The 26482-nt window shown below is 36.2% G+C and overlaps 2 protein-coding genes across 6 annotated transcripts in view; one reads left to right on the forward strand and one right to left on the reverse strand.

The window, feature by feature from the left end:
• The window catches only part of RASA1 (RAS p21 protein activator 1), a 110202-nt gene extending 106288 nt beyond the window's left edge, over positions 1-3914 (forward strand). Inside the window, exons 24-25 of the mRNA XM_060093133.1 lie at positions 1513-1647; positions 2804-3914. Coding sequence (XP_059949116.1) covers positions 1513-1647; positions 2804-2887 — 219 coding nt within the window. The 3' untranslated portion in view covers positions 2888-3914. The remainder of the gene's footprint in view (positions 1-1512; positions 1648-2803) is intronic.
• The window catches only part of CCNH (cyclin H), a 51126-nt gene that overhangs the window by 20647 nt on the left and 3997 nt on the right, over positions 1-26482 (reverse strand). The window contains exons 3-10 of one of the 5 annotated variants that reach the window (XR_009531458.1): positions 19356-19429; positions 18083-18293; positions 14744-14907; positions 11748-11818; positions 9478-9589; positions 6289-6364; positions 5159-5717; positions 3247-4820 (exon numbers count right to left, since the gene is read on the reverse strand). Coding sequence is in view for 3 of the 5 variants with exons in the window: in XM_060093130.1 (XP_059949113.1) it covers positions 5679-5717; positions 6289-6364; positions 9478-9589; positions 11748-11818; positions 14744-14907; positions 18083-18293; positions 19356-19429 (747 nt within the window). In the remaining 2 variants the exon portion in view is untranslated. Of the gene's footprint in view, positions 1-3218; positions 5718-6288; positions 6365-9477; positions 9590-11747; positions 11819-14743; positions 14908-18082; positions 18294-19355; positions 19430-26482 lie in introns of those variants that run through there. The other 4 variants (XR_009531457.1, XM_060093130.1, XM_060093129.1 and 1 more) reach the window with 4 other exon arrangements.

The raw sequence follows: 26482 nt of genomic DNA on the forward strand, positions 1-26482 counted from the left end.
TATGGCACTAGGGAATGCTAGGGTAGGAGAATGTTCTGCTTTAATACAGTCAGATTCACTTAAAAGCACAAGTAAACAACCACCACACCACTGTACAGTCAAACCAGTCAGGACAGCCTGTGGGCCCCTAGTTTGCAGCTTCAGGTATAAGAAATTTACAGTGTTGACCCATATTGATAATGAAATTGAGAAATAAAGGAGCAGATGCTAAATGTCCATCATGTTCCTATATGTGAACTCCTGGGAAGTTTTGAAGAATATAAATATTTCCAATTACCAAAAAAATATAGTTGGTCCATGACTAAATTTTTTTTTTTTTTTACTATAGTGATATTTAAGGAGCTGTATGAAACTGTCCAATATTTAAGGCTAGCTAGTTTTATCTCAAGCCACATTTCTAGGTATAGATTCAAGATTAGGATTCCATTTACTTTCCATAATCACATGTCTACAGTCCAGCTTTCTCTATCACTTTCCTAGTTATGCCACACAATCTAGCCTTTCAGATTACTTAGAATTCCAATATTATAATACTCTTCCAGTCTCCTCATACTCTTTCACTGCTTTACACCTATATAAGTCAAATTTATCTTTCAAGACTCACCTAAAACGTCTCCTTCAGGCAGGCTTTGCTGAGCCCTAAACCTGAACTAAATAATACCTTTTGTTCTGCTTCTTAAGTATCCTCTGCATATCCTTTGATATATATAACTCTGATCAGTTTACATCTAGTCTATGTCTTCTCTACTAGGCTGTAAACTCTTTAAAGGCAAATATGGTTGTCTTTCATCCCATCTCTAGAAGCCTTCATTCACTGAATAAATGAATTATATTCTAATTATTTTTTTATACCATAGAAAACTGAGTGTTTGCAGTTTTTAGGAGTGTATAACAAATACTGTCACCATTAGGGAGAAGAATAGATTTGTTTAAAACTACTGGTGATCTAAACTCGTGTTAAATTTTATTCCAGTGCTCAAAATGAAATCAATACTTAGTTACTATAACAAGTTGGTAGTACTGTATTGGCACTAATTTATTTATGATCCTTATCTGAAGATACCATAATTAACACATCATTTCCACACGTTAGCAAGTGTTTTGGGCAGAGTCCACAGATAATTATAGGCCTGAAAGGTTCTCATCAATGCTTTCGTAATGTAGCTCTTACTTATATATGCTGATCAATTTGGACAAACTATAGCAGTTTAATAATGAAACTTAGTCTGAAGGAGTGGAGGAATTTTAAGTTTAGGTTGCATTTAATCCAGATTGGCAGTTAATGCTTGCATTATTTATGTTCCAGTTTAAAAAAAAATATTGCACAATGTTCTGCCATGTGGTTGAAGAAAATGAAACTTGGTTTTGGTGTGAATACTGAGGTCACAAAATCTAAGAGCATTTTAAGAGAATATTATGTGTTAAATTTTATCTACTGTACCAGTTAGGATCTTTTCACAAGAGATTATAAAGAGTTGTATTTCTAAATGCAGTTTTATGATTCCCTTAAAGAATGTACCTGAACTTCCGGACACTACAGAGCATTCTAGAACTGACCTTTCCCGTGATTTAGCAGCATTGCATGAGATTTGTGTGGCCCATTCAGATGAACTGCGAACGCTCAGTAACGAGCGTGGTGCACAGCAGGTAGGTTTTTGCCAACCTTTTTTAACAATGATGTTCCTCACACTTAAGCAGAATGTCAACATAAGATTCTTTGGGAGGTGATAAATAGCTGAATTAGTCTTATTAATTATATTAAATTTTTAAGAATCTGAATCATAATCCACAAAGATCTCAGCAAACAGGAATAATGAGCCCAGACTAAGATTACGTATTTCTGATACTGCAAAATGTCAAATCTTGCTTTTAAGTTAATGTGAACTCTACTGAAAAATGGTGGTGTTCATGCACTTCACTGGCATGTATGAAAATGGTAAGTGAGCTAATGATAAGTCAGTAGTGATGTGGCTTTTTCTGTCTCTTCTGTCACATACACGGTGCATGGCCAAGTAATTTTCAAACTGTCAAACACATGAGAATTACTCAGGAAGATTGGCAAAAATATTTCAAGCCCCAGATCCAGAAATTGTGTAGTGTGGCCTTAGAAGAGCTTATCAAAAATGGCAGTTTCTAAGAACGGTCACCACAGTGGCCAACCATTTGGCAAGAACCTTATAGAAGAGATTAACACATTGAGAGTGGTGATTCTGAGTTCTCCTCAATCTGAGATTCTAAAATTCTCAAGGTTTTTCGAGTTTAGATAACAGCATGGATCATTTAGGTTCCAGTCACTTGAGAAACTTATGCAGAATATGTGCCATGGACCTACTTATATGCCCTTGGCATGTACAATGCCTTCGTGCTACACTGACCTGCTTTAAATATTAAAAAAAAAAATCTTATTGGAGAATTATTAGGCTGTATCCTGACTGCCCTCATGTGCTCCTATAGGGCTTGAGATGTGTCATTTATAATGATAAATCTTTCTTCCGTAAGGTGTTCTATTCTAGAGAGAGTTCTGGCCTAAATAGGTATGAGAATGCCAAACACAGATGAGTTTCTATTTATTTTAGTGTACAAAAATTCTCTTCTATCTCGACCAAAATAATATGACCAGAAATAGTCAAGGGCTGAATGATACATACTTATAATTTTATGCTTTTTTTTGAGTAGAATGGTATTATTTTATTTATTCCTTTGTGTTTATATGGCTTTTTTCAAATCCAGGTTCCCATCCCTGAGATCTGACCAAGCTTTCATTTATTTACTAATTATTTTCATACTGTTTTTCCTTGTCTAGCACGTACTGAAAAAGCTTCTGGCTATAACAGAGCTGCTTCAGCAAAAACAAAACCAGTATACAAAAACTAATGATGTCAGGTAGCAGCCTTCGCCGCAGTGTTCTGCATGGATTCAGCATGCCCAACATGGTAATTTACATCAGTATAATGTCTCCTTTGCTCTTGCCAAAAAATAGCACACCTTTCCACATTCCAGTGATGTGTGAACTATGCAAACAAAACTCGAGATTCTGCTGGTGAGTAACTGCGCCAGCAGCTTTGTAAGCTATCTGTGCAGGATATTTGCACTTTTTCCACATATGGAATCTTTACCAACCTCTGAGCCTTGGTGTACAGATCACCTTTCACACAATGCTATGACCGTATCTTGAACTTGGAAAATATATTTTCAATACATTCAATTGCCAAAGTTTTGCTGTCTCTTGGAAACAGAACTATGAAAAAAAGCATTCTCTGTTGACAATTGAGTATAACTGGATTGCAGACTGCTCTTACTGTTACTTCTTCCTGAATTAGGAATATGACCGTTTGACTGTTCAATGACTATTTGTATTTACAGTTTCCAGAGTTTACCATTACAATAGGAACAATCTTTGCTGTATACTTTTTTAAAATAACTGCTATTTCTCTTTGCTGGAACTGTTGAAAGAAAATATATAGAATGGATCTATTGCTCATCAGCTTTATTTTTTAAACATACCACTTATTTTGTTCGAATTGTCAAAGACTGTATTTAGATCTCATAATGCTTTTTTGTTAAATGTTTACAACAGTAAATAGTTTGAATTCAATAAGTATTATTGGTCACTGTGTACTGATCAACGCATGTTACCCATTCAACCGTTTTATAGATTACCAATTACTTTTATATGTTTAAAAACCCTAGAATGCTTTCATTGAAAGTATTCATTAATTCCAAGTTGATTTTTTAAATTATGCAAACAATTTCATCAGCCACTGAACAGCTATCCATCTTTGCCCTTCTGACTACTTGTTGTATCTGCTGGATATTTAGTTTGACTGACTGTATAGTTTTATTTGCTTCTGTATGTGTATTTTTGTGAAGTATTCACAAGGGTTAAGTTAAAATAAAACCAAGGGATACATAAATATCTGATTACTTCTGTCTAAATACAGCTAAACATTTAATTTCATTTTCTTCCTCCTTTTAGGGGCAGTTCAAATTTAGTACCAGAGCAAGGCCCCTTTTGAAGGATTCCATTATGTATTTGTTAATGATTCCTTCCCTCCCATAACTGTGCAGGGTAGAGAAGGCCTACAAGGAGAGCCAGACAGGGATGTACTGGGAAAAGCATTTCCCCAGTAAAAAAAAAATTTTCTAAAGGCCTAGGTTCTAAGAGCAACACTTTGGAAGCAATAAAGTGTTAAAACTATACTATGCAGAAATTTTGTGAACCCTCAGTTAGCTGCAAGTATTAAATGCTGTTATTTATATATAGGTAGCTAGCCCTGAAGTAGCTGCAATCACAGTTGAACAGTGATAGCAAAACACTAACAAACACACCAGGTGCTCCTTTTTCTTGATGTCAACCCAATTCCATATTTTCCCCTCTGCTTTTCAGTTAGACAATATAGTATGCCATTTGGTCTCCTTCCAGGATAGACTAAAAGGGATATGGACATCTCCGAAAACATTTCAACAATATGCAAAAACGTCTAGATTCTAGTGCTCAGCAATTTGTTCTCTCCCACTACTCACATCTCAGTTTTAACCATACTGACCTGTCATTTCTCAATCTGAACTGCTTCTCCTGCCTTTTATTTCTAGAAAAACCCCACAAACCTAAAGACACTCTACTTTTTTTTTTTATTTTAATGACATGCTTATTATCTCTTAAGCTGGAATAGGAAACTTGTCATTTACCTTTGTAGGCCTTGGAGTAACTTAGCTGGTCAATGATGAAATGAAACCTCGAAACATTTTTTTAAAGGGGCTGGGTAGGAAAATTTTCAGAGATAAATGTGGACCATGCTCTGACGCCAAACTTTAGTGACCTAAAAAAGAAACAAGATAAATTCTAAACAGTTTGCCTTTCTGTCTAGAGCCTGGCAGGACCACTGCTTCACCAGGACTGCAGTGAAGGACTGTCAATTTTGGCTTCTTCCCCTCCACTTTTATAAAATCACACTTCGTGAATTTTATTCCTCATTCCTCAATGAGAAGGAAATTAAAACAACGCAAACCTAAAATATAAAGAATTATTAAAGGATGTGCATATAGTAAATACTACCTTCAAATACTGCAATGTAATTAAATGGTACCTACACTTTATGGAAAAGTACATCCTGGGATGCACTGACACTGAGGAGAGGTTTGCATCTGTAAAACTTACTTAGATTTAGGGCAATTGAGTTTCTCAGAATTCCTTCAACCCCATTTTCCAGAAACAATCTGACAGACCTTCATAATTTGGTTCCAGCTCTAGAAACTGAATAAGATCACAGTTAAATACCTGAATGCTATAGTAGCCAACATTCCTTAGCACTTTTTAAACTGACTACTAAGTTTTGTTTTTTGTGGTGCCTTTTCAGAAAAGGATAAGTTTGCTTAATGACATCCTGTATAAACAATATAGGCAAATAAATTACAGCTTTAATTTGGCTACCATAGAAAGATCGATTTGATATTAGTCATGGTGGCACAAGATTACCCAAACCAGGTGCTATTCTGGCTCCTTTGAAGATGTTTTATTTCACATAAAGCTACCCTGAAAGGAAAACCTTTTAAATAACATAAATAGAAAAGTTGCATATATTTTGATGCTTTCACATTACTTCGTTTTTAAAGTTAAATGCCAGATATGCTTCATCCTTCTGTTGATTAGTTAGCATTGACAAATCAATTTCAGATGGTTAGAGGGAATCTACCAGGTCATCGTCAGTCCATTCTTCCTAAGAAGGAAAGAAAATGTTATAAGGATAACATTATACTGAAGCATAACCAGTACTGTTTACCTTTTGGCCTCCTTGCCTCCCTTTAGGAAAATGTTCTCCTTTCGCTATGCTGATTATAACAGGTAAATAAACCAGGAAAATGTGTAGCAGTTTAACCTTATAATACTATGGCATGGTCTCACCAGACTAGTCCAGTGACAGGAATAAACGTTACAATTGTGAACTTCTGCTTCTGATTATTCATTTTTATCTGACTTGCCAGGTACAATTTTTTTTTAAACAAGGGTAGGAGAAGAATCCTTGAAGATCAAAAAATATATCCCTACTGCCTTCTATGACCTTAGGAGGGATTCTTCATCAAGTAACTATTATACTGCTTCAGAACAGGCCAAGACAGAAGTGAGACAAATTCCTCTAATAATGGACAATGTACATAAAGGATGCAAAAAAAGAAATGAAAGCTTTCCAGTAGCCAACACCTCTGTCTATAATGCTTGCACTCTGGAACAGTAAAATCTTAACATTATGGTTGTACCAGAATATACAGCAATGATAACTTAAAATTTACCTTTGGAGAACATACCTCCTCATGTTTGGATTTCTTTGAGACATAATCATCATCTTCATAACCTTTCCTCTTTTTCCTGTAATTAAGCAACCATCAACAAGCAATCTTATACTGGCAACAGAATCTATAAGCTAGCAAGGCTATGAGATACATCTATTGAAGAACAAAGCCTGGATAAAGGGAAAGAGGTGAAAAATTATGGACAGGAAGACAATATCTTTCAAATTCCTCTGAATTCAATGCAATTCTAATTCAAATTCTAAAAAAAATTTCATGGAGCTTATCAAGTCAAACTCTGACCTGGGAAAGATGCTGCAAAAATAGCAAAAGAATCTGAAAAAGAACAAAGCATGGGGAGCTCGTCCCACTTAACATCAAAACACACACTATAGATGTAAACTAAGTAATTAAAAGTGTGGTAGTTGTCCCTTGGTATGAGGGGGACTGGTTCCAGGACCCCCCATGGATACCAAAATCCTTGGATGCTCAAGTCCTTTATATAAAATGGCAACAGGACAGTTGGTGCTCTGCATCTGCACATACGGAGGGCTGACTGTATCAGCAAAGAGTTACAAGTATCAATGATCAGAGCAGACAGGCAAAAAACAACAAAGTATATACAGGGCTTTAATCTGTAATAAATGAGTATTTAAAATAACTAGAGAAAATCATGAAATATTTTTAAATGGCTGGCACAACAGGTTACTTATTTGAACAAAAATTAATACATGTGATTTCTACCTCAAACCAGGCACAAACAATTGTAAATTGCTTTTACAGCTGAACAAAAAGCAAAATAAAATACTGATTAATTTAGGGTAAGAAAGGTGTTCAGATGTAAGAGTGTGAAGCAAAAGACAAGGTGCCTAAATAACAAAGTGAAAGAAACAATAGAAGAAAATAGCTATATGATATATATATAGAAAGATGGGTATATAAAAAGAACTACAAGAAAATAACACAAGAAAGTTGGGCACGGGTTATAATTATGCAATACAGAAGAAACACAAATGATTGTTAAACACAGAAATATCAATGCTTCAAAGTATTAGGGGAAATGCAAATTAAAATACCAACATGATACTATTTTTGCACCCAGACTGGCAAAAGTTAAAGACTGATACTGTTAAATGTTATACAATTTATATGAAAACAATGAAAAGAAAAATTATTTCATATACACATACACAGAGAAAAGCTTGGCAAAGGTAAAACACCAACTGTAAGTTACCTCTCAGTTGAAACTGGAATTTAGGTTTTGGTCAAAGAGAACTTTGGTTTACCTGTATTAACTGGCTTTAATAATGACAATATATTATTGTGTGTTGAAAAAGATAAAAGAATTTTAAAGACCAAGGAAAGATATTTTACCCTAAAGTAGTACTTATAAGTGTGGTCCATGGACCAGTGCTGCTGGTCCATGAACCATTTCCAGTGTGCAATGAGATAAGTACAGAAATTAAGTGTATGTTTAGAAACTTTTATAGCAATTTGATAGATTAATTTATGACTGTTGATTCTAATAAAATTTAAGCTTATTTTTTATGTCTTTTTATTTTGTTTTTCTAAGTAATTGGTTGTTACATTTTACAGAAGTATAGGTCTGTAATGGGTTAAAAAGAAAACCAACAGTCCTTTACAGACAGTTTGAGAAGCACCCCTCAAGTACTCATAGATATGCAAGATTTGCTTGACACAGTGCAAAGCAAATGGTCACCTGGAGTAAGATGTAAATTCTGGCAATTAGGAATTTTGGATTATGGTCCATTACCTAGGTGGAAGGGTAGGATTAATAGTTCAATGGTCTAATTCAGAGGTTGACAAAATTTTCTTTGAAAAGGTCAGAGAGTAAATATTTTAGGCCTCGTAGGCCATGCAGTTTCTGTGACAACTACCCAACTCTTCTGCTATAGTGTGAAAACAGCAGTAGACAATAATGCAAACTACTGGGTGTACCTCTGTTCCAATAAGACTACTACTATAAACAGGTAGTGGCCTAGATTTGGCCCATGGGCCATAGTTTGCCAACACCTGGTCTAAGCCCATTTCAAAATCAATGTGAAAAGATTATAAATCAGTGCTTTAATACTTTCATTCATTAAAGTCAACATTTTTCTTTACCTCTCTGCCACCACTCCTTCCTTCCTCTTAGTTACCACTGAAACCCAGGAACGAAATTTACCAATTTTAAGTTCTATGCTAAGCCATGTTTTACAGTTACAGCTACAAATATAATATAGTCCCACATGTTGCACACTTGATAAGTCCTTCGATATTCTCCTACTACAACTTTATAGTTAAAGAATTTGAGTCATGTATTCCTGATTTGAAGACCTTGGAATGCTGTTCTGGCTTCTCATATATTATCCAATAGGATACAGTCTCCGATTAGAGATCAGAAACATCTCAAATGCATATTACTGTTCAGATGCCAGAGCTAACCCCCAGTAAATTTTACAGAATACATTCCACGGAATAGAAAATAATAGTTTTACCAAATTTTACAGAATGCATTCCACGGAATAGAAAACAATAGTTTTACCATTCCTATACTTGCCCATATCCTCAATTGTTTTATATGTCAAAAGGGTTAAGTAGATCCTTCAAACTGCAAAGCATAAAGAACCTGAAAATGGTGATTTCCACATTCAGCCTACAAATCAATAAGACACATTAACAGTGTTCCTTATGGCTGCAAGAAGAGATCGAACAGCACATTTTCCTATTGGTTCTGTCTTCAATATAAAGTTACCACTGAGAGAAAATGTGCCAAGTTTCCCCACCCTAGCTAACAGAATTAAGTGTGGAACAGTATACTTGTTCTTCAGAGGAGATACCAGACCTACAAAGAACCGAAAGATTAAAAGGGCAAGAAGAGGTGCAGGATTTCCCTAGGAAGACTCTGCCCAGGGGACCCCACAAGGAGTAACAGAACAGGACAGGGCCCACAAGCCAAAGAACACATTAGTCATAGCAGGAGCAGAATGTACTGTGAAAGCCAAATTCGTAATTTATTATCTCGTGTTTAATCCTATTAGAAATCTCCAGTCAATAAAAAAAATCTGATTTAATGGGTAAGTCAGTTTTCCCCACATGAGCAAACATTTACCAATTAAGTTAATTTAAGGACTAGCTGGAGACAGTAACAATTATATCTATTCTTGAATTAACAGTCTCACATCTACTTACGTAATTATGTTAAGTGCAAGCTCAGCAGAGTGACATCTCTCCAACTTCTGTTTCAGAACAGCGACTTCTTCAGGTCTGGGTGGTTCATATTTTTTTACCAAGTTCCTCATGTCTATGTGGAGATAAAAAAAGCATTTATACCAGATAATAAAAAGCCTTGTTCTCATAAGGGAGTTGAATGATGTTTCCCCATCTAGTTTTGGGAACAAAAAACACTCTTGAAATGTGATTATTCTTACCAGGATTAATACTGTTCCACATTAAAATCCAATGAACACCATACTTCTAGTTCAAGTTATTATAGCTGTCTGATGCTTAGCCCACATCATGTACAGCCTAAAGATAAGCATGCTCTACTAGTCAGTATTTTTTTAAAATCCTACCATGGTCACTTTTTGCTTAGTTTTAATAAGGCTTTTAAAAAATCCCTACATGATTTAGTAAACAAGCTTTGTTCCCTGCCACCAACCATATTCATAAGATTCTATCCTACAGATGGTAGGCCAAGAGTGTACTACTATTTACAAAGAAAACCATTATTACATAACATGTAATGAAGGGAAGATGCTTAGTAAAAACATGTCAGTGATCCTTTGCTTTAACAAAATACAAAACCTATACAATGAAGTATATGACCAAGAAAACAAATATGTCCTCTTTAGAGTAACAGCACTGACTTTAAAATCGCAGAAACATCCTCTACCCTGATCCATTTTGTTATTCAACTACAATAAACCAAAGAACATAAATCTCAAGATTTATTAGGGAAATGATGAGAGATCCAGGGCTTATTATTAGCCAGCCACGTGCTCCAAATGAGTGTCTTATCTCATAATGCAAATAAAGCAGTGTTTGCAATTGAATTAATACTAGTGACTTAACACCCTTAGGACAATACCTTTGTGTGAAAAATGATGAATAAGATACCTTTATCAAGAACTATTCTTATTTTTTACTAAAACAAATGGAATAAAATAAAGGTACTGAGACAAAATCAGTAATAAAACTGTCAGCTGTAAAATGAGCACAGTGAGTTACCTTTAAGACCTCTTCTACCTACTAAATTCCCTGATCCAAATGTCTATGGCCAAACTGCGATTAGCTTTGGAAGTGAACCCTCTAGTGGTATAACTGAAAACCTACCTTATGATTCGTAAATCACAAATCCATTTTTCTCAAAGAGGGAAGGCATCAAAGATCATTTCAAGCCAAGAAATAAGAAATGATACTTCCACACCCTGAAGCATGTTGACTTTTGAAACATAAAACATGTAAGAAGTACTCCCTGTCATCCAAGATCAAGATATTCAATCTCATATTTTATTGGTTTATTCAGTATTTAAACCACAAATTTTATTAACAAGGACAATTGGCACAAAAGGTTTGGAAACAAACAAACACACAGTTTTTAACCCTAACGACTACTCTAGTAGCCATGAGCATGCAGTGTGACATGAGCAAGTATGAAAATGGAAAGGACTGGCTAACCTAGCTAACCAGGTTAGTGGAGGTTCTGACTCAACAAGTACCTACTGTACAGCTAAGGAAACTATATTCAATATCTTGTAATAACCTATAATGGAAAAGAATATGAATCACTTTGCTGTACACCTGAAACTAACACACCATTGTAAACCAACTGTATTTTTAAAAAGTGAAAGAAGAAAAAAAAGCCCCTTAAGACAGTGTTTCTCAGCATCGACACTAGTTGGGGCTGGATAATTCTTTGTTGTGAGGAGCTATGTTAGTTTCCTGAGGCTGCTATTAAAAATTACCACAAACTTAGTAAGGCTTATTAAAACAACAGAATGGATTCTCCCACAGTTCTGAAGCCCAAGAGCCTGAAATCAGTTTCATTGGGCCAAATTCAAAATACTGGCAGAACTAGCAAATGACACATATTAACTAGTTAAAGCTAATTTACCTACAAAATGGAAGTTTCAAATTTAATTAGGCTTTAATTCCCTGAGATCTTTTTCAGTGCTCACCATATTCGGGTATACTTTAAAGGGACCCTGTTTTGAATCTCAATCCTTTCTGAATCTGATTATATTTTCACTTTCCTAAAATGTTCTATGTAAAAACTACTTTCTTTCATGTACCTTCTATTTGTTCTTCACCAATGTATCCTTCATGCCTCCATGATACAATAACTCAATATAAGTAAATCTGAATAATCTGTTATCTCAAGTTAAATACCAGGATGTTATTTACTTAGAAAGTAGCTTTGTGATAGAAGAGTATTTTATAAAGTGTTCTGTTTTACTTACTTTTCATTATATCTAGTAACTGTGACAAGCAAGTTCTGTTCTCTTTTAGCATCAGACTTTCTGATAAGTAACTGGAAAAGAAAGGAAAAAAATTTAAATCTATTGAACACATAGCATCTTGAGAAAATATGACATCATAAATTATTTTCCTCCATGTTCATTTCATAATCAAGGTCAGTTTTTAAATAAATTTACTTTAAAACTGTTAAATAACAATACTTTGAACTCTACTAAACTATAATCTGTATCTCTTACAATCTTAAGGATTTACTACAATTTATACTAGGTTCAAAACGCTTTATGTTCAAGTTAATTTAACTTCCATAATATATTCAGAGAGAAAATGATATGAAACTAACAGGAGCATTACTCAGTACTTTTCATGTTAAGTGTTTAATATTTAGACCTATGAGTCTAATCTCACTCATTTTACAGGTGAGGAATCTGAGTCACAGGGACAGAGAAGTTATGAATAAAGTCAGGTAGCAGCAGAGCTAAAACCTGGCACTAGTAAGGATTCTCTCTCCCCTTAATATCAAGTCCATGTTAACTATAATTGCTCTTCTTGGGACAAACAGGTATTCAAACCAATAAGAACATCACCCCATGCTTTACAAATCTATTACATCTTTTTTGCATCAAGTCCAGATTAAAGGTGTTAATACTATTCCATAAATGTACATAAAGCCCAATTATCTGTTTTCTTGGAACTAATGACAGTATAAAAATATAATTTCTATTTTTAAATTTTTAGTTACTCTGAGGTTTTATATACTTGAACTTGATCTATAACTGATAAAAGCCCAAGTGAACAGATTCTCAAGGCAACGTAATCTTTCAAACATGAATGTAAAAAAAACTTAATTTTTCTCTTGGGTGAAATAAAACAACAAAAATTAGAAAGACAATTCTTTAAGAAATTTTGTTGCTGTATGTCTTTTAAACTCTCAAAATCATTTAAACTACATTACAAAGTTTTGATAACTACCTTTGCTGTTACACCTTCATCGTCTATTGTGGGAGTTTCATTTTAGATATGGAAATCAATAATTCCCCTAACAACTAATACATTTCTCGTTATCAGTAATTCAAAATAACAATTGGTTTTTTCCTTTCACTTTTCTCCCTAAAACTCCTCACACTTTTGACATCTTTGTTTTTTTTTCATTACCTAAGAAGTCAAACTAGGAAATACAAAATAAAGCTCTAAATCCAATGAAAAAGAAGAAACCTCTAATCAACAACAATGTAACATTCTATGACTAATAATCTTAAGCCTCATTCAGAATATTACAACAGCACAAGGACTCCCCCCTTTTGAAATCAGTAATAAACATAAAGGCAATTTCCATGTATCTCAAAAGTTACAAAGGATGTCAGAAGCTAAAAATAATTTGAAAGCATTTCCTCAAGGGAAAAAAATGCCCAAATGTCTATAGTCCCTGGGAATGCAACAAAAGTGTATTCAATTTGCAATGAGCCCAAGGTACCACAATTTCACTTTCACCTGCCTATCTGAAATTATAACTAACTAAACTTCTAAGATGAAATACACTCTAATTTGGACCTTAGGATCCTTCATCCCTCTCTACTGACGTAAGGAAAATCTCACCACTGAAAAATTAGCATATACCTGCATAAGATACAATGCTTAAACAGATTAAGCAAACAACTGGTTGTTTGAATTGTGAAAAAGAGGCTTTTCCCCTTACACTATGGAAGCTCCATACCCGCAAACTCCATAGGTATCAATCTGCATGGCCACCCTTCCTACAAGGATAGCTTGTTCATTCTTATATTTCTACATTATAGTACAGTGCATGGTACACAGAAGGCAATGTAAAAAAAAAAAACCTCCATAAAGGTTTGCTTAGTAAATAAATGAAGGTATAGATCACTTTGGGATTAAATGTATATACTTATATACAGTTGGTGAGCTGTGTTTATACAGAAGAGGCATACCATAAATTAAACAAAATACAAGCCCACAATCCTTTATCTTGGATTTGTTTTGAAATTCAGTATTCATGTCTTAGAAACTTAACATGGTGTATATACCACGAAATGTGAAATACTTCAGTGATATTCTGGGGCAGTATCTTGTAATCAGTAACATTAATATTTCTGCAAAGAAACCTAAAACTATTCCCATTCAGTTGAATAAAGACTAAATCACATCTGTTCATGTTTCCTGCCACTGGATCAATGGATTATGAAATTACAGATGAGGGATTACAAACATGCAGAAAAGTTTAAATTTAGAAAGTTTTATCATCTTTCCTCCTCAGCTATTTCTAGGAATGAATCAAGCAGAACTTCGAAGGTATAAAGAAATTAAATTGCTAGAAAGAAATTAAATGTAAAGATTTTTAAAGTCTAACTTACTGCTAGCCTGTGCTTGAGTTAGTTATAAATGAATATAATAAATATGTAATTGACCTTCACACAAGATATTATCTTAAGAATCAAGTGAATTTAGTTCATGTAAAGTGCTTATCACAGAGCCTGGTTCTCAGTGCGCACTTATGTATCAGCTATTAGTATCTATAGTTAATTAAAATTCATTTGGACATTCCCTAAAGTATTCTTCATTCAACAAATCTTTACTGAATTCCATGTGCCACACATGCTCCACAGCAGGAGATTAATGATAAAACAAGGCAGACGTATTTGTTGCACTCATGCTGCTTACCAGTTCACAAAACTTCTAAATTTGCCATATATTGGTAGCTGTTATCAGTCTTTTGAGGATCACCTAATTTAATTCTACTTCAGTCGTAAATGGATCCTCTTAGCTCAAAAATATTTTACTGAATTTTAAAATATTTCCTTAAAAGGTGATTCCATTTCTTCCCTCACTTGCCCTCAACAACGCTCAACCACAGGAGATATGAAGGACTAACATTACAAAGTGAACCTTACTTAAAAACTTGGGACTCCAGGAAGGAATAAACTGAGGGACTGAGTCTAATCTAAGTTAAAACACAAAATAATACCTTTCCATAGTAATTCCTGCTCTGGATGCACTAGATAAAATGGCAGTCAGAGCAATCTGGGAAGGTGTGTATAAAAGGTGAGCATCCGTCAGTGCAACTCTATTAAGAAAGTCATCAGCTGTTTTCCTCAAAATCTCTGGATTCTCCAACATGGGATAGCGAGTCTAGAAAGAAAGTTTGCAAATGTTATCACTTCTGAGGGTCTCATGGAATAATAACAGTACAAAACTATTCCTATAAACCAGAAAGTGCTTAACACAGGATACTTTCAGTAACTCCTGTAAGATCACATTCAGAAACCAAAGCACCACCTCATTTTGATTTGAAATTCCTAAATACTAAAAATTTACTTTTGGGAAATGAATCTTTGTTTGATTACAGAATTATTTTTAGTATATGCCCAAGAAATATGGATGATCCCCTATTTTCTAACCATTCTTACCCTTTAAAATGAACCCTAAATCCTAAAACCTTAGATATATTTCAGATATCTACATTCAAGTCCCAAAGCAGTAAGAAATCTTTTCTATACTCTCAAACAAAATAGCCAGAGTCAACTGTACAATCACACACAGGTCTTGTCATCCCAAAATGCCTGACCTCTGATGACAAATCCAACATTCTACTCTGACCACAGCATTCCCTTCCCCAGTACCTACATTTGCTCAATTACTTCACAGCTGTTCTTTGACTTCCTCCTTAGGACCTCTGGTTCCTTATCCCTATACTTGCTTCTACTCACCAGTGTCCACTGGTTCTCATTTCCCTCTTCCATTCCCTGCCCCAGTATGCTGCCAACATATTTCCAGCAAAACTTCAATAGTGGTCGAATTCAACCAACCTTCTGCTTTGCAACTATACCCAGATTTCTGGGTGCTGCTAGAGAAAACAATACTACCAACAGGTCTGGTAATATTACTATAAATTCAGGTTCACTGACCTCAACAAGGCTCTCAACACTGCCTAGCTACAATATTCCACAGAAAATGTATTCTCCCATTTTTCAGTGATTATGTTAAACACTTTCTACCTGACTCAATGTCTTTGATAATTCTCAGGAACTCCACTGCTCTCAGAAAATGATCTCTGTTGATAACAAAGACACTATTTCCTGCTATGGCCAAATCCCCAAACATAACGTTATCCTCACCCATGCTTTCCTCTTTCCCTCGGTTAAGAGAAACAGCCAGTTCTTCTACCTTGCTTCAAAATCCCATGCCAGGCCCTTCTACCACACTCCAAAGGAAAACTTGAGCTACACATGTTCCATTAAGCTTTCTCTACTAGCGTTCTAAATCAGTTTCTCGTGCAAAACAAAACATGACAAAAAATTGTTCCTTTCTTCTACTTCTAGCAGTTCCCCCCATCTTCTCAATTATCCCATCTTCTTTTTCCACTTCAAAGACAAGCTGTTTAATCCAAGTTATATACACTTGTCTTCTCACCTTCTATTCCCCAACCAGCTCCAATCTGCTTTTTTCCTTCACACTCCAAGAAGACTAATTTCACCAAGATCACAAGTCACCTTTCTGGCACTAAATCTAGCAAATGTCAACTTTTACTTTGCCTGAATTCTGAGCAGGATTGGAGAGCTTATTCTACTTCCCTTCACTTCTCCAAAAGTCCTACCTCTTTGGATATTCTTCAGTCTTCTTACTAGCTTCTTACTTTTCTCTAGCTACCCTTTAAATAAATGGTCCTTATGACCAATCCACTTTAAATCTTCCTGGGGCGGCAGTGATGCGCAAATCTATGCCTTCAGCCTAGTCATCTTCTCTGGCCTCCAGACACAAATATCTACCAACCTGAATGTCTTGCAAGCAATGGAAATTCATCATGTCCCAAACCAAATTCATCAAATCCCTACCCCACCACCATCAATAAATCTCTCCTGTGCCACTGTTTCCTGTATATGTGTACCACCATCCACCGATACGCTCAGGCCAGAAACCCGGGGGTTCTTCCAGTGTCCTCGCTCTCTGTACGCAATCATTCCTCAAGCTCTACTGATTCTAAAGCCCAAGAAGCTCTCTCTGTACCCACTACCACTTCATGAGTCAAACCAACCACTGTCTTTCTGCCTGAACTACTATAACAGCAACCCAACTGGTATCCCTTCATCCATTCGAATCCATTCTGCATGTTATGCCTGACACATACAGGTGTGCAATAAACATCTGACGCAGGCTGATGCATGAGTTTGCCAACATGTTTTTTATAGCTGCAAACCTAATCACGCCACTCATTAGACTTGACCCTTTCACTGGTATCCCATTGCTCTATTCAAAATCTGTAACGTTACCTCCACTGTCTATACTCTGCCTTCCACTCAGGCAGCACTCCGTGGCAATCCTCCCCATTTACCTCTAAGTTCTGTTTAGGTTCTTCAGTACACCATGGTTTGTTAAGTCTGGGCCTTTGGCCAGAAAAGTCTCTCTGAATGGGATGCTCTTCCACCACCCAATCCCTACTCTTGCTCTGAATTTTACTTCAAATTACACTTTCTCAGAACTGTCTCCCCTTCCTCTCAATCTGCTATCTCCTTCTAAAGTACCCTGTATTTCCCCTTCTGTTAACAATTAGCACACTGAATATATGATTGTCTTTCCCATTAGACTGTAAAGCCTATAAAGTGGAGGCTGTTCCTGTCTTGTTCTTGACTACATCCTCAAGCACCATGTCTGACATATAGAAGGCACCCAAATTTGGCCACTCAAGATGAATGAACCAGTTTTTGACTTCTGTTCACTTAACTCACACTATCCGAAGTCCTTCTTCAGGGCCAAAACAAAACAAGTTGCTTTTGTCAATGTTCTGACAAAACATTTATTTACTATTATTTTTGATGCCCACATATTGACTTCAGTTCACAACGCCCTAAAAATAGAAGTCACTTAGCAATCTTCTAGTTTAAAATTAAGAATTTTGTAAAATTTCTAAAAATAGAAGTCAGTTAGCAATCTTGTAGTTTAGAATTAAGAATTTTGTATGTATGAAGATCCAAGACAGTATACTTGAGTTAGAAGAGTTATCTTAAGTCTTTAAAAGCATTACAATTGTCCTCATTATGGTCCCTGGACCAGTATTTGCAAATCTACTAGATCAGAAGCTCAAGAACTACAGTCTGACAATCTCAGTTAATAAGCCCTCCATGTGATTCTGATGCACACTGAAGTTTGAGAACCATTGCCCTAGAAGTCCAGGCCAAACACATTTTAGCAAGCCTAACTGTGTAACAATTACGATCATTACTAGTTATCATAAAATTTTGATTATTTTGGTTAAAGAACAGTAGCAAAGGAGTTTACTCCACCAGTTTACTTTAGTCAGCAAGATTACCTTTAAATCAATGAGAAAGCCCTCAAAGGGTCTATAAGGATTGTGGACAATAAGGTGGAAATTAAGTTGCTGTATAAGAAGTAGTTCATATTCCAAAATCTGTTCAAGTGCCTTCTCTTGTCCAAGAGGACTCTCCCGCAGATTTCCAACAAACTGTGGACTAGACACATTGAATTCATCCACTTTGCAGGCCAAAAATGCACAAGTGAGCCTGGAGGAAAAAATAAGGGGAAGGTTATGTATATACTTTGAGGAATACCAAAATATTTCTAAAATATGTTCTAAAATTGCCTAATATTCACAAATGACTATACTAGACATCTAAGGAAATTGATTTAAAAAAAGAGAGTTTCCTGTTTAATCTTTTTATCCATACAGAGACTATAAAAATTAGGTTGAACTCTATAACAGTGCCACAGCATTCAATCATTAGTAACTTAATGCCAGTTTTATATAGTTCAGCCTAAGTATCTGGAAAAACAAAATAACTGAAGAATAAGGGTACTCAGCATCATGAAATATAGATGGAAGAGAAAAAATAATAGTACACATGGGCCTGAGAAGAAAGGTATGTTAAAGAAACATTATGGAAAGCCATCAGTGGAAGTCTCCAAGGACATTTAAATAGGGGATTATTACCTCAGGAACAAACCTATGAAACTCTCATGGCTACTACATAAATTTCAGAGTGAGAAATTAATAATAAGATTACCACAAAAACCAAGACTGGAAGTAACAAGGGCCTGACCTAGACTGGTAGAAATGGAAATGAAAAAGAGAAAATACACAGGGACAGCACGATTGACAGCAAGTTCTTTGATGAGTCTCATACTAACTTCATCCTTATTTTTAACGATATGCACAGTGCTTAGCAGAGGGCAGAAACACAACAGACCTTTGTTCAAGTGAAATGACTATGGAACTATAGGACTTGTAAACTGACAGGATGTACAGGAAGAGAAGTTACCGTAAATGATTCTCAGTCAGAGCAAACGGGCGAAGACAGGTTTGGCTAACAGAAAGGGATATTATGGAAGCCAGTTTAAGAAAACCAGAATTTGAATTTGGACAAGTGCCAATACAGATGCCATGAGTATTACAGGGAAGAAAGAATTATACAGGTATATTAATGAGTATCAGGAGGGATCTTAAGTTCAGAATAGAATGCAAGTCTAAATTACCCTTTATTAGGAAGTCATTTTTTCACACACACATGCTCAAATAGTATAAAAGTCTTCTTAAATGAAAATCAATAAATTAGGCTTATACTCACATTATTATCCGGGGGTGATATTCCATTACTGAGTTATTAAGATAAAAGCGCTTGAAATACATACAAGCTGTACCCTAAGATTAAAAATACATATATTATCAGAACCTATTCACACATAAAGTTAAATTTTGTATTAAAAAAAAAACTTATTTATGCAGAGGTTTCTTTGAAAAAGTCACCTGCAAAAAACCCCAAAACTTATCACTTCTTAAGTCAAAATAAATTGTGATAAATTACAACAGAAAACCCACAGCCAAGCCTTTGTTGTCCTTCCCCACCCATCCTGGTTTATCCTTCCTATGGTCACTGGCTTAATTTTAAAAATGTGTTGTGTGTGTGGGGGGGGTTACACAATTATATATATTTGTATAATTTATACAAATGATCACAGCTTAAGCAGTCAATCTAGTAAAATACTGGCAGAATAACATGGTCAGGACAATGAGTCTTCTCTCTAAATCTACTCTGGTTCTGTGATCTAACCTGCTGCCAAACCAAACAGGAGAAGCAGCACCTACCATTTACTGACTGCACTCCATGTGCCACACTCTGTGCCAAGTATAAAACTATCATCTTATTTTAATTCTTATAACAGCTTGGTGAAGTACTGCTATCTCTATAGAAAAAGAAACTGAGTACCAATGAGGTTAACTGACTTGTTCAAGATCACAAATCTAATAAGGGACAGGGCTGTTTTCAACCAAGGTCTGCCTGTACTTTTAAAAACTATTTCATTTGACTAGAACCAATGAAATAAATATTTATCTACTTTAGAACAGAAAAAAATACATTTCTTTTTAAATATTTTAAAAGTTTAGCTTTGTCATTTTATGTGAAACAAAAACCAAAACTAACAGTTATAAATAAGCAAGTTATATATAGACAAATTCCACAAAGAAGTTCATTCAAGGATTCAGTTTCTTCATCTGAAAAGATCACTTAAACCTACCACCTTGTGTTACCGTTTTCTTATCAGAAAAGACTAAGACCAAATCTGGAAATAGAAAGCAAGCACATCTAAACTTTTTCATGAATCAGACCTCTTAGATAAAGGTCCAGTAAAAAACAGAAAACCCTATGAATACTTTTGGACTTGGTATTTTCAATATACTTCAGTTTTTTCAACTGTAAAAATTGAGAATATTTTCTAGGAGCTTATTCTTTTCTGGGCCATAAATTATTCACTTGGTGTAACTTTAAAATGTATGATCTACTTTCACTTAAGACAAAAATTTCATATTTGATATTCACAACAAATCTGTGAGATAAGAGAAAAATATTTTATACACCTTTCCCCCTTTTTAATCTTTCAGCTTTTAAATTTCACTTTAATTTTTTATCAACAAAAATACACAAATCCAGGGGCTTCCCTGGTGGCGCAGTGGTTGATAGTCCGCCTGCCGACGCAGGGGACACGGGTTCATGCCCCGGTCCGGGAGGATCCCACATGCCGCGGAGCGGCTAGGCCCGTGAGCCATGGCCGCTGAGCCTGCGCGTCCGGAGCCTGTGCTCCGCAACGGGAGAGGCCACAACAGTGAGAGGCCCGCGTACTGCAAAAAAAAAAAAAAAAAAACACAAATCCAGGCAAAGGAACAAAATAATACCCTAGTTGGACAACTAAGTGAAGTGGAGACAGGTAATCTACCTGAATAAAAAGTCAGAGTAATGAGGTAAAGATGATCCAAAATCGGAAAAAAATGGAGGCACAGATCAAGAAGACACAAGAAATGTTTAACAAAGAGCCAGAAAATGTAAAGAACAAACAAACAGATGAACAATACCTTAACTCAAATGAAAAATACATTAGAAGGAACTGATAGCAAAATAAATAAGCCAGAAAAATGGATAAGTGAGCTGGAAGACAGAATGGTGGAAATCAGACGCAGAACAGATTAAAGAAAAAAGAATGAAAAGAAATGAGGACAGTTTAAGAGACCTCTGGGACAACATTTAAGTCCACCAACATTCACATTATAGGGGTTCCAGAAGGAGAGACAGAGAAAGGGCCTGAGAAAATATTTGAAGAGATTATAGCTGAAAACTTCCCTAAAATGGGAAAGGAAACAGTCACCCAAGTCCAGGAAGCACAGAGGATAAACCCAAGGAGGAACACAATGAGACACATACTAATCAAACTGACAAAAATTAAAGACAGAGAAAATATTAAAAGCAACAAGGGGGAAAACACAACAAATAACATGCAAGGGAATCCCCATAAGGTTATCATCTGATTTTTCAGCAGAAATTCTACAGGACAGAAAGGAGTGCCACGATACATTTAAAGTGATGAAACAGAAAAACATACAACCAAAAATACTCTACCCAGCAAGGCTCTCATTCAGATTCGACAGAGGAATCAAAGCTTTACAGACAAGAAGAAGCTACAAGAATTCAGCACCACCAAACCAGCTTTCCAAAAAATGCCAAAATAATGACTTTTCTATCGGAAAAGAAAAGGCCACAACTAGAAACAAGAAAATTACGAATGGGACAGCTCACCGGTAAAAGCAAACATAAAGGTAGGAAATCATCCACACATAAATCAAAAGTAGCAACTGTGAGGAGAATACAAATGAAGGATATTGGAAATGCATTTGAAATTAAGAGACCAGGAACTTAGTGTGTGTGTGTGTGTGTGTGTGTGTGTGTGTGTGTGTGTGTGTGTGTGTGTGTGTGTGTGTGTGTGTGTGTGTGTGTGTGTGTGTGTGTGTGTGTGTGTGTGTGTGTGTGTGTACTACTATACCAAATCCTCATGGTAACCACAAACCAAAAATCTACAATAGAAAAAGCAATCCAAACACAACACTAAAGATAGTCATAAAATCACAAGAGAGGAGAACAAAAGAGGAAGGGAAGAAAAAAGACCTATGAAAACAATCCCAGGGACTTCCCTGGTGGTGCAGTGGTTAGGAATCTGCCTGCCAATGCAGGGGACACGGGTTCAATCCCTGGTCCAGGAAGATCCCACATGCCACGGAGGAACGAAGCCCATGCGCCACAACTACTGAGTCTGCACTTTAGAGCCCGCGAGCCACAACTACTGAGCCCATGTGCCACAACTGCTGAAGCCCATGTGCCTACAGCCCGTGCTCTGCAACAAGAGAAGCCACCACAATGAGAAGCCCGTGCACCGCAACATGAGTAGCTCTCGCTCGCTGCAACTAGAGAAAGCCGGCACACAGCAACAAAGACCCAATGCAGCCAAAAATAAATAAGTTAATTAATTTAAAAAAATATTCAAACGCCATCTAAAAGTCCATAGCTTAAAACAAAAAAAATCCCAAAACAATTAACAAAATGGCAATAAGAACATACATATCAGTAATTACCTTAAATGTAAATGGATTAAACGCTCCAACCAAAAGACACACACTGGCTGAATGGATACAAAAACAAGACCCATATATATGCTGTCTACAAGAGATCCACTTCAGACCTAGGGACACATACAGACTGAAAGTGAGGGGATGGAAAAAGATATTCCACGCAAATGGAAATCAAAAGAAAGCTGGAGGGCCTCCCTGGTGGCGCAAGTGGTTGAGAGTCCGCCTGCCGATGCAGGGGATACGGGTTCGTGCCCTGGTCTGGGAGGATCCCATATGCCGCGGAGCGGCTGGGCCCGTGAGCCATGGCCGCTGAGCCTGCGCGTCCGGAGCCTGTGCTCCGCAACGGGGGAGGCCACAACAGTGAGAGGCCCGCATACCGCAAAAAAAAAAAAAAAAAAAAAAAAAAAAAAAAAAAAAAAAAAAGAAAGCTGGAGTAGCAAGACTCAGACAAAACAGACTTTAAAATAAAGACTGTTGCAAGATTCAAAAAAGGCCACTACATAATGATAAAGGGATCAATCCAAGAAAAAGATATGACAATTGTAAATATATATGCACCCAGTACAGGAGCACCTCAATAGATAAGGCAAATGCTAACAGCCAGAAAAGGAGAAATCATGGGGGATTTTAACACCCCACTTATACCAATAGACAGAGCATCCAAACAAAATCAATTAAGGAAACACAGGCCTTAAATGACACATTAGACCAGATGGACTTAATTGATATTTCTAGAGCATTCCACCTGAAAGCAGCAGAATACACATTCTCAAGTGCACACAGAACATTCTCCAGGATAGATCACATGATGGGACATAAAGCAAGCCTAGATAAATTTAAGAAAACTGAAATCATGTCAACCATCTTTTCCAACCACAATGCTGTGAGATTAAAAATCAACCACAAGAAAAAAACTGTAAAAAACACAAACCTGGAGGCTAAACAATATGCTACTAAACAACCAATGGATCACTGAAGAAATCAAAGAGGAAATCAAATTCCTAGAGACAAATGAAAACGAAAGCATGACGACCCAAAACCTATGGGACACAGGAAAAGCAGTTCTAGGAGGGAAGTTTATAGCAATACAATCTTACCTCAGGAAATAAGAAAAATCTCAAATAAACAACCTAGCCTTACCTAAAGCAACTAGAGAAAGAACAAACAAAACCCAAAGTTATCAGAAGGACAGATATCATAAAGATCAGAACAGAAATAAATGAAATAGAGATGAAGAAAACAAAAGATCAATGAAACTAAAAACTGGTTCTTTGAAAAGATAAACAAAACTGATAAAGCTTTAGCCAGACTCATCAAGAAAAAAAGGGAAAGGGCTCAAATCAATAAAAGTAGAAATGAAAAAGGAGAAGTTAGAATGGACACCACAGAAATACAAAGCATCCTAAGAGACTACTACAAGCAACTATATGCCAATAAAATGGACAACCCAGAAGAAATGGACAAATTCTTTGCACGGTAAAATCAAGCCAAACTGAACCAGGAAGAAATGGAAAATATGAATAGACCAATCACAAGCACTGAAATTAAAACTGTGGTTAAAAAATTCCAACAAGGGCCTCCCTGGTGGCGCAGTGGTTGAGAGTCCGCCTGCCGATGCAGGGGATACGGGTTCGTGCCCCGATCTGGGAGGATCCCATATGCCGCGGAGCGGCTGGGCCCGTGAGCCATGGCCGCTGGGCCTGCGCATCCGGAGCCTGTGCTCCGCAACGGGAGAGGCCACGACAGTGAGAGGCCCGCATACCGCAAAAAGAAAAAAAAAAAAAAAAAAATTCCAACAAACAAAAGTCCAGGACCAGATGGCTTCACAGGCAAATTCTATCAAACACTTAGAGAAGAGTTAACACCTATCCTTCAGAAAGTATTTCAAAAAATTGCAGAGGAAGAAACACTCCCAAACTCATTCTATGAGGCCACCATCACCCTGATACCACAAGTAGACAAAGATACCACAAAAGAAAATTACAGGCCAATATCACTGATGAACATAGACTCAAAAATCCTCAACAAAATACTAGCAAACCGAATCCAACAATACATTAAAAAGATCATACACCATCATCAAGTGGGATTTATCTTAGGACGCAAGGATTTTTCAATATCTGCAAATTAATTAGTGTGATACACCATATTAACAAATTGAAGAATAAAAACTATATGATCATCTCCATAGATGCAGAAAAAGCTTGACAAAATCCAACACCCATTCATGATAAATACTCTCCAGAAAGTGGGCATAAAGGGAACATACTTCAACATAGTTACGGCCATATATGACAAACGCACAGCTAACATCATACTCAACAGTAAAAAGCTGAAAGCATTTCCTCTATGATCAGGAACAAGACAAGGATGTCCACTCTCGACACTGTTACTGAACATAGTTTTGGAAGTCTTAGCCATTGCAATCAAAGAAGAAAAAGAAACAAAAGGAATCCAGATTGGAAAAGTAGTAAAACTGTCACTGTTTGTAGATGACATGATACTATACTCAGGAAATCCTAAAGATGCTACCAGAAAACTACTAGAGCTCATCAATTAATCTGGTAAAGTTGCAGGATACAAAATTAATACACAGAAATCTCTTGCATTTCTATACACTAACAATGAAAGACCAGAAAGAGATATTAAGAAAACAATCCCATTTACCATCACACGAAAAATAAAACACCTATGAAGAAACCTACCTAAGGAGGAAAAAGACCTGTACTCTGAAAACTATAAGACGCTGATGAAAGAAATTGAAGATGACACAAACAGATGGAAAGATACACCATGTTCCTGGATTGGAAGAATCAGTATTGTCAAAATGACTGCACAGTTAAGTCCCCTACATCTGAATGAGTTCCATTCAGAGTGCATTCCTAAGTCCAATTTGTTCGTAAGTCCACTTAAGTTAGCCTAGGTACCCAACTAACACGATTGGGAAACTATATAAGTACTATATTGTAATAGATTTATAATACTTTTCACACAAATAATACATAAAAAACAAACAAAAAATAAAACATTTTTAATCTTACAGTACAGTGCCTTGAAAAGTACAGTAGTACCAGTTACATCTCCACTGCTTTTTTGCTTGCTTCTGGACATCATGGGTTTGAAATAAAGATACTGTACTACTGTACTCTATACAGTACTGTACTGTAAAGTACACAAAAGCACAACCACTTGTAGAGGATGCATGTACGTGACAATGTATGCCAGACAATGTATGCCAAACTTAATGTGATTGGACATGTAAACGCATGTTCGCATCTTTGAAAGTTCGCAACTTGAAGGTTCACATGTAGCGGACTTACTGTACTACCCAAAGTAATCTACAGATTCAATGCAATCCCTATCAAATTACCAATGGCAGTTTTTGCAGATCTAGAACCAAAAATCTTAAAATTTGTATTGAAACACAGAAGACCCCAAACAGCCAAAGCAATCTTAAGAAAACTGGAGCTGAAGGAATCATGCTCCCTGGCTTCAGACTATACTATAAAGCTACAGTAATCAAAACAGTATGGTACTGGCACACTAACAGACACATAGACCAGTGGAACAGCATAGAAAGCCCAGAAATAAACCCACACACCTATGGTCAATTAATCTACGACAAAGGAGGCAAGACTATACAATGGAGAAAAGACAGTCTCTTCAATAGTGGTCCTGGGAAAACTGGACAGCTACATGTACAAGAATGAAATTAGAACACTAACACCATACACAAAAATAAACTCAAAATGGATTAAAGACCTAAATGTGAGACCAGACACTATAAAACTCTTAGAGGAA

This window comes from Mesoplodon densirostris, chromosome 3 (assembly GCF_025265405.1).
Source record: "Mesoplodon densirostris isolate mMesDen1 chromosome 3, mMesDen1 primary haplotype, whole genome shotgun sequence".
NCBI lineage: Eukaryota > Metazoa > Chordata > Mammalia > Artiodactyla > Ziphiidae > Mesoplodon > Mesoplodon densirostris.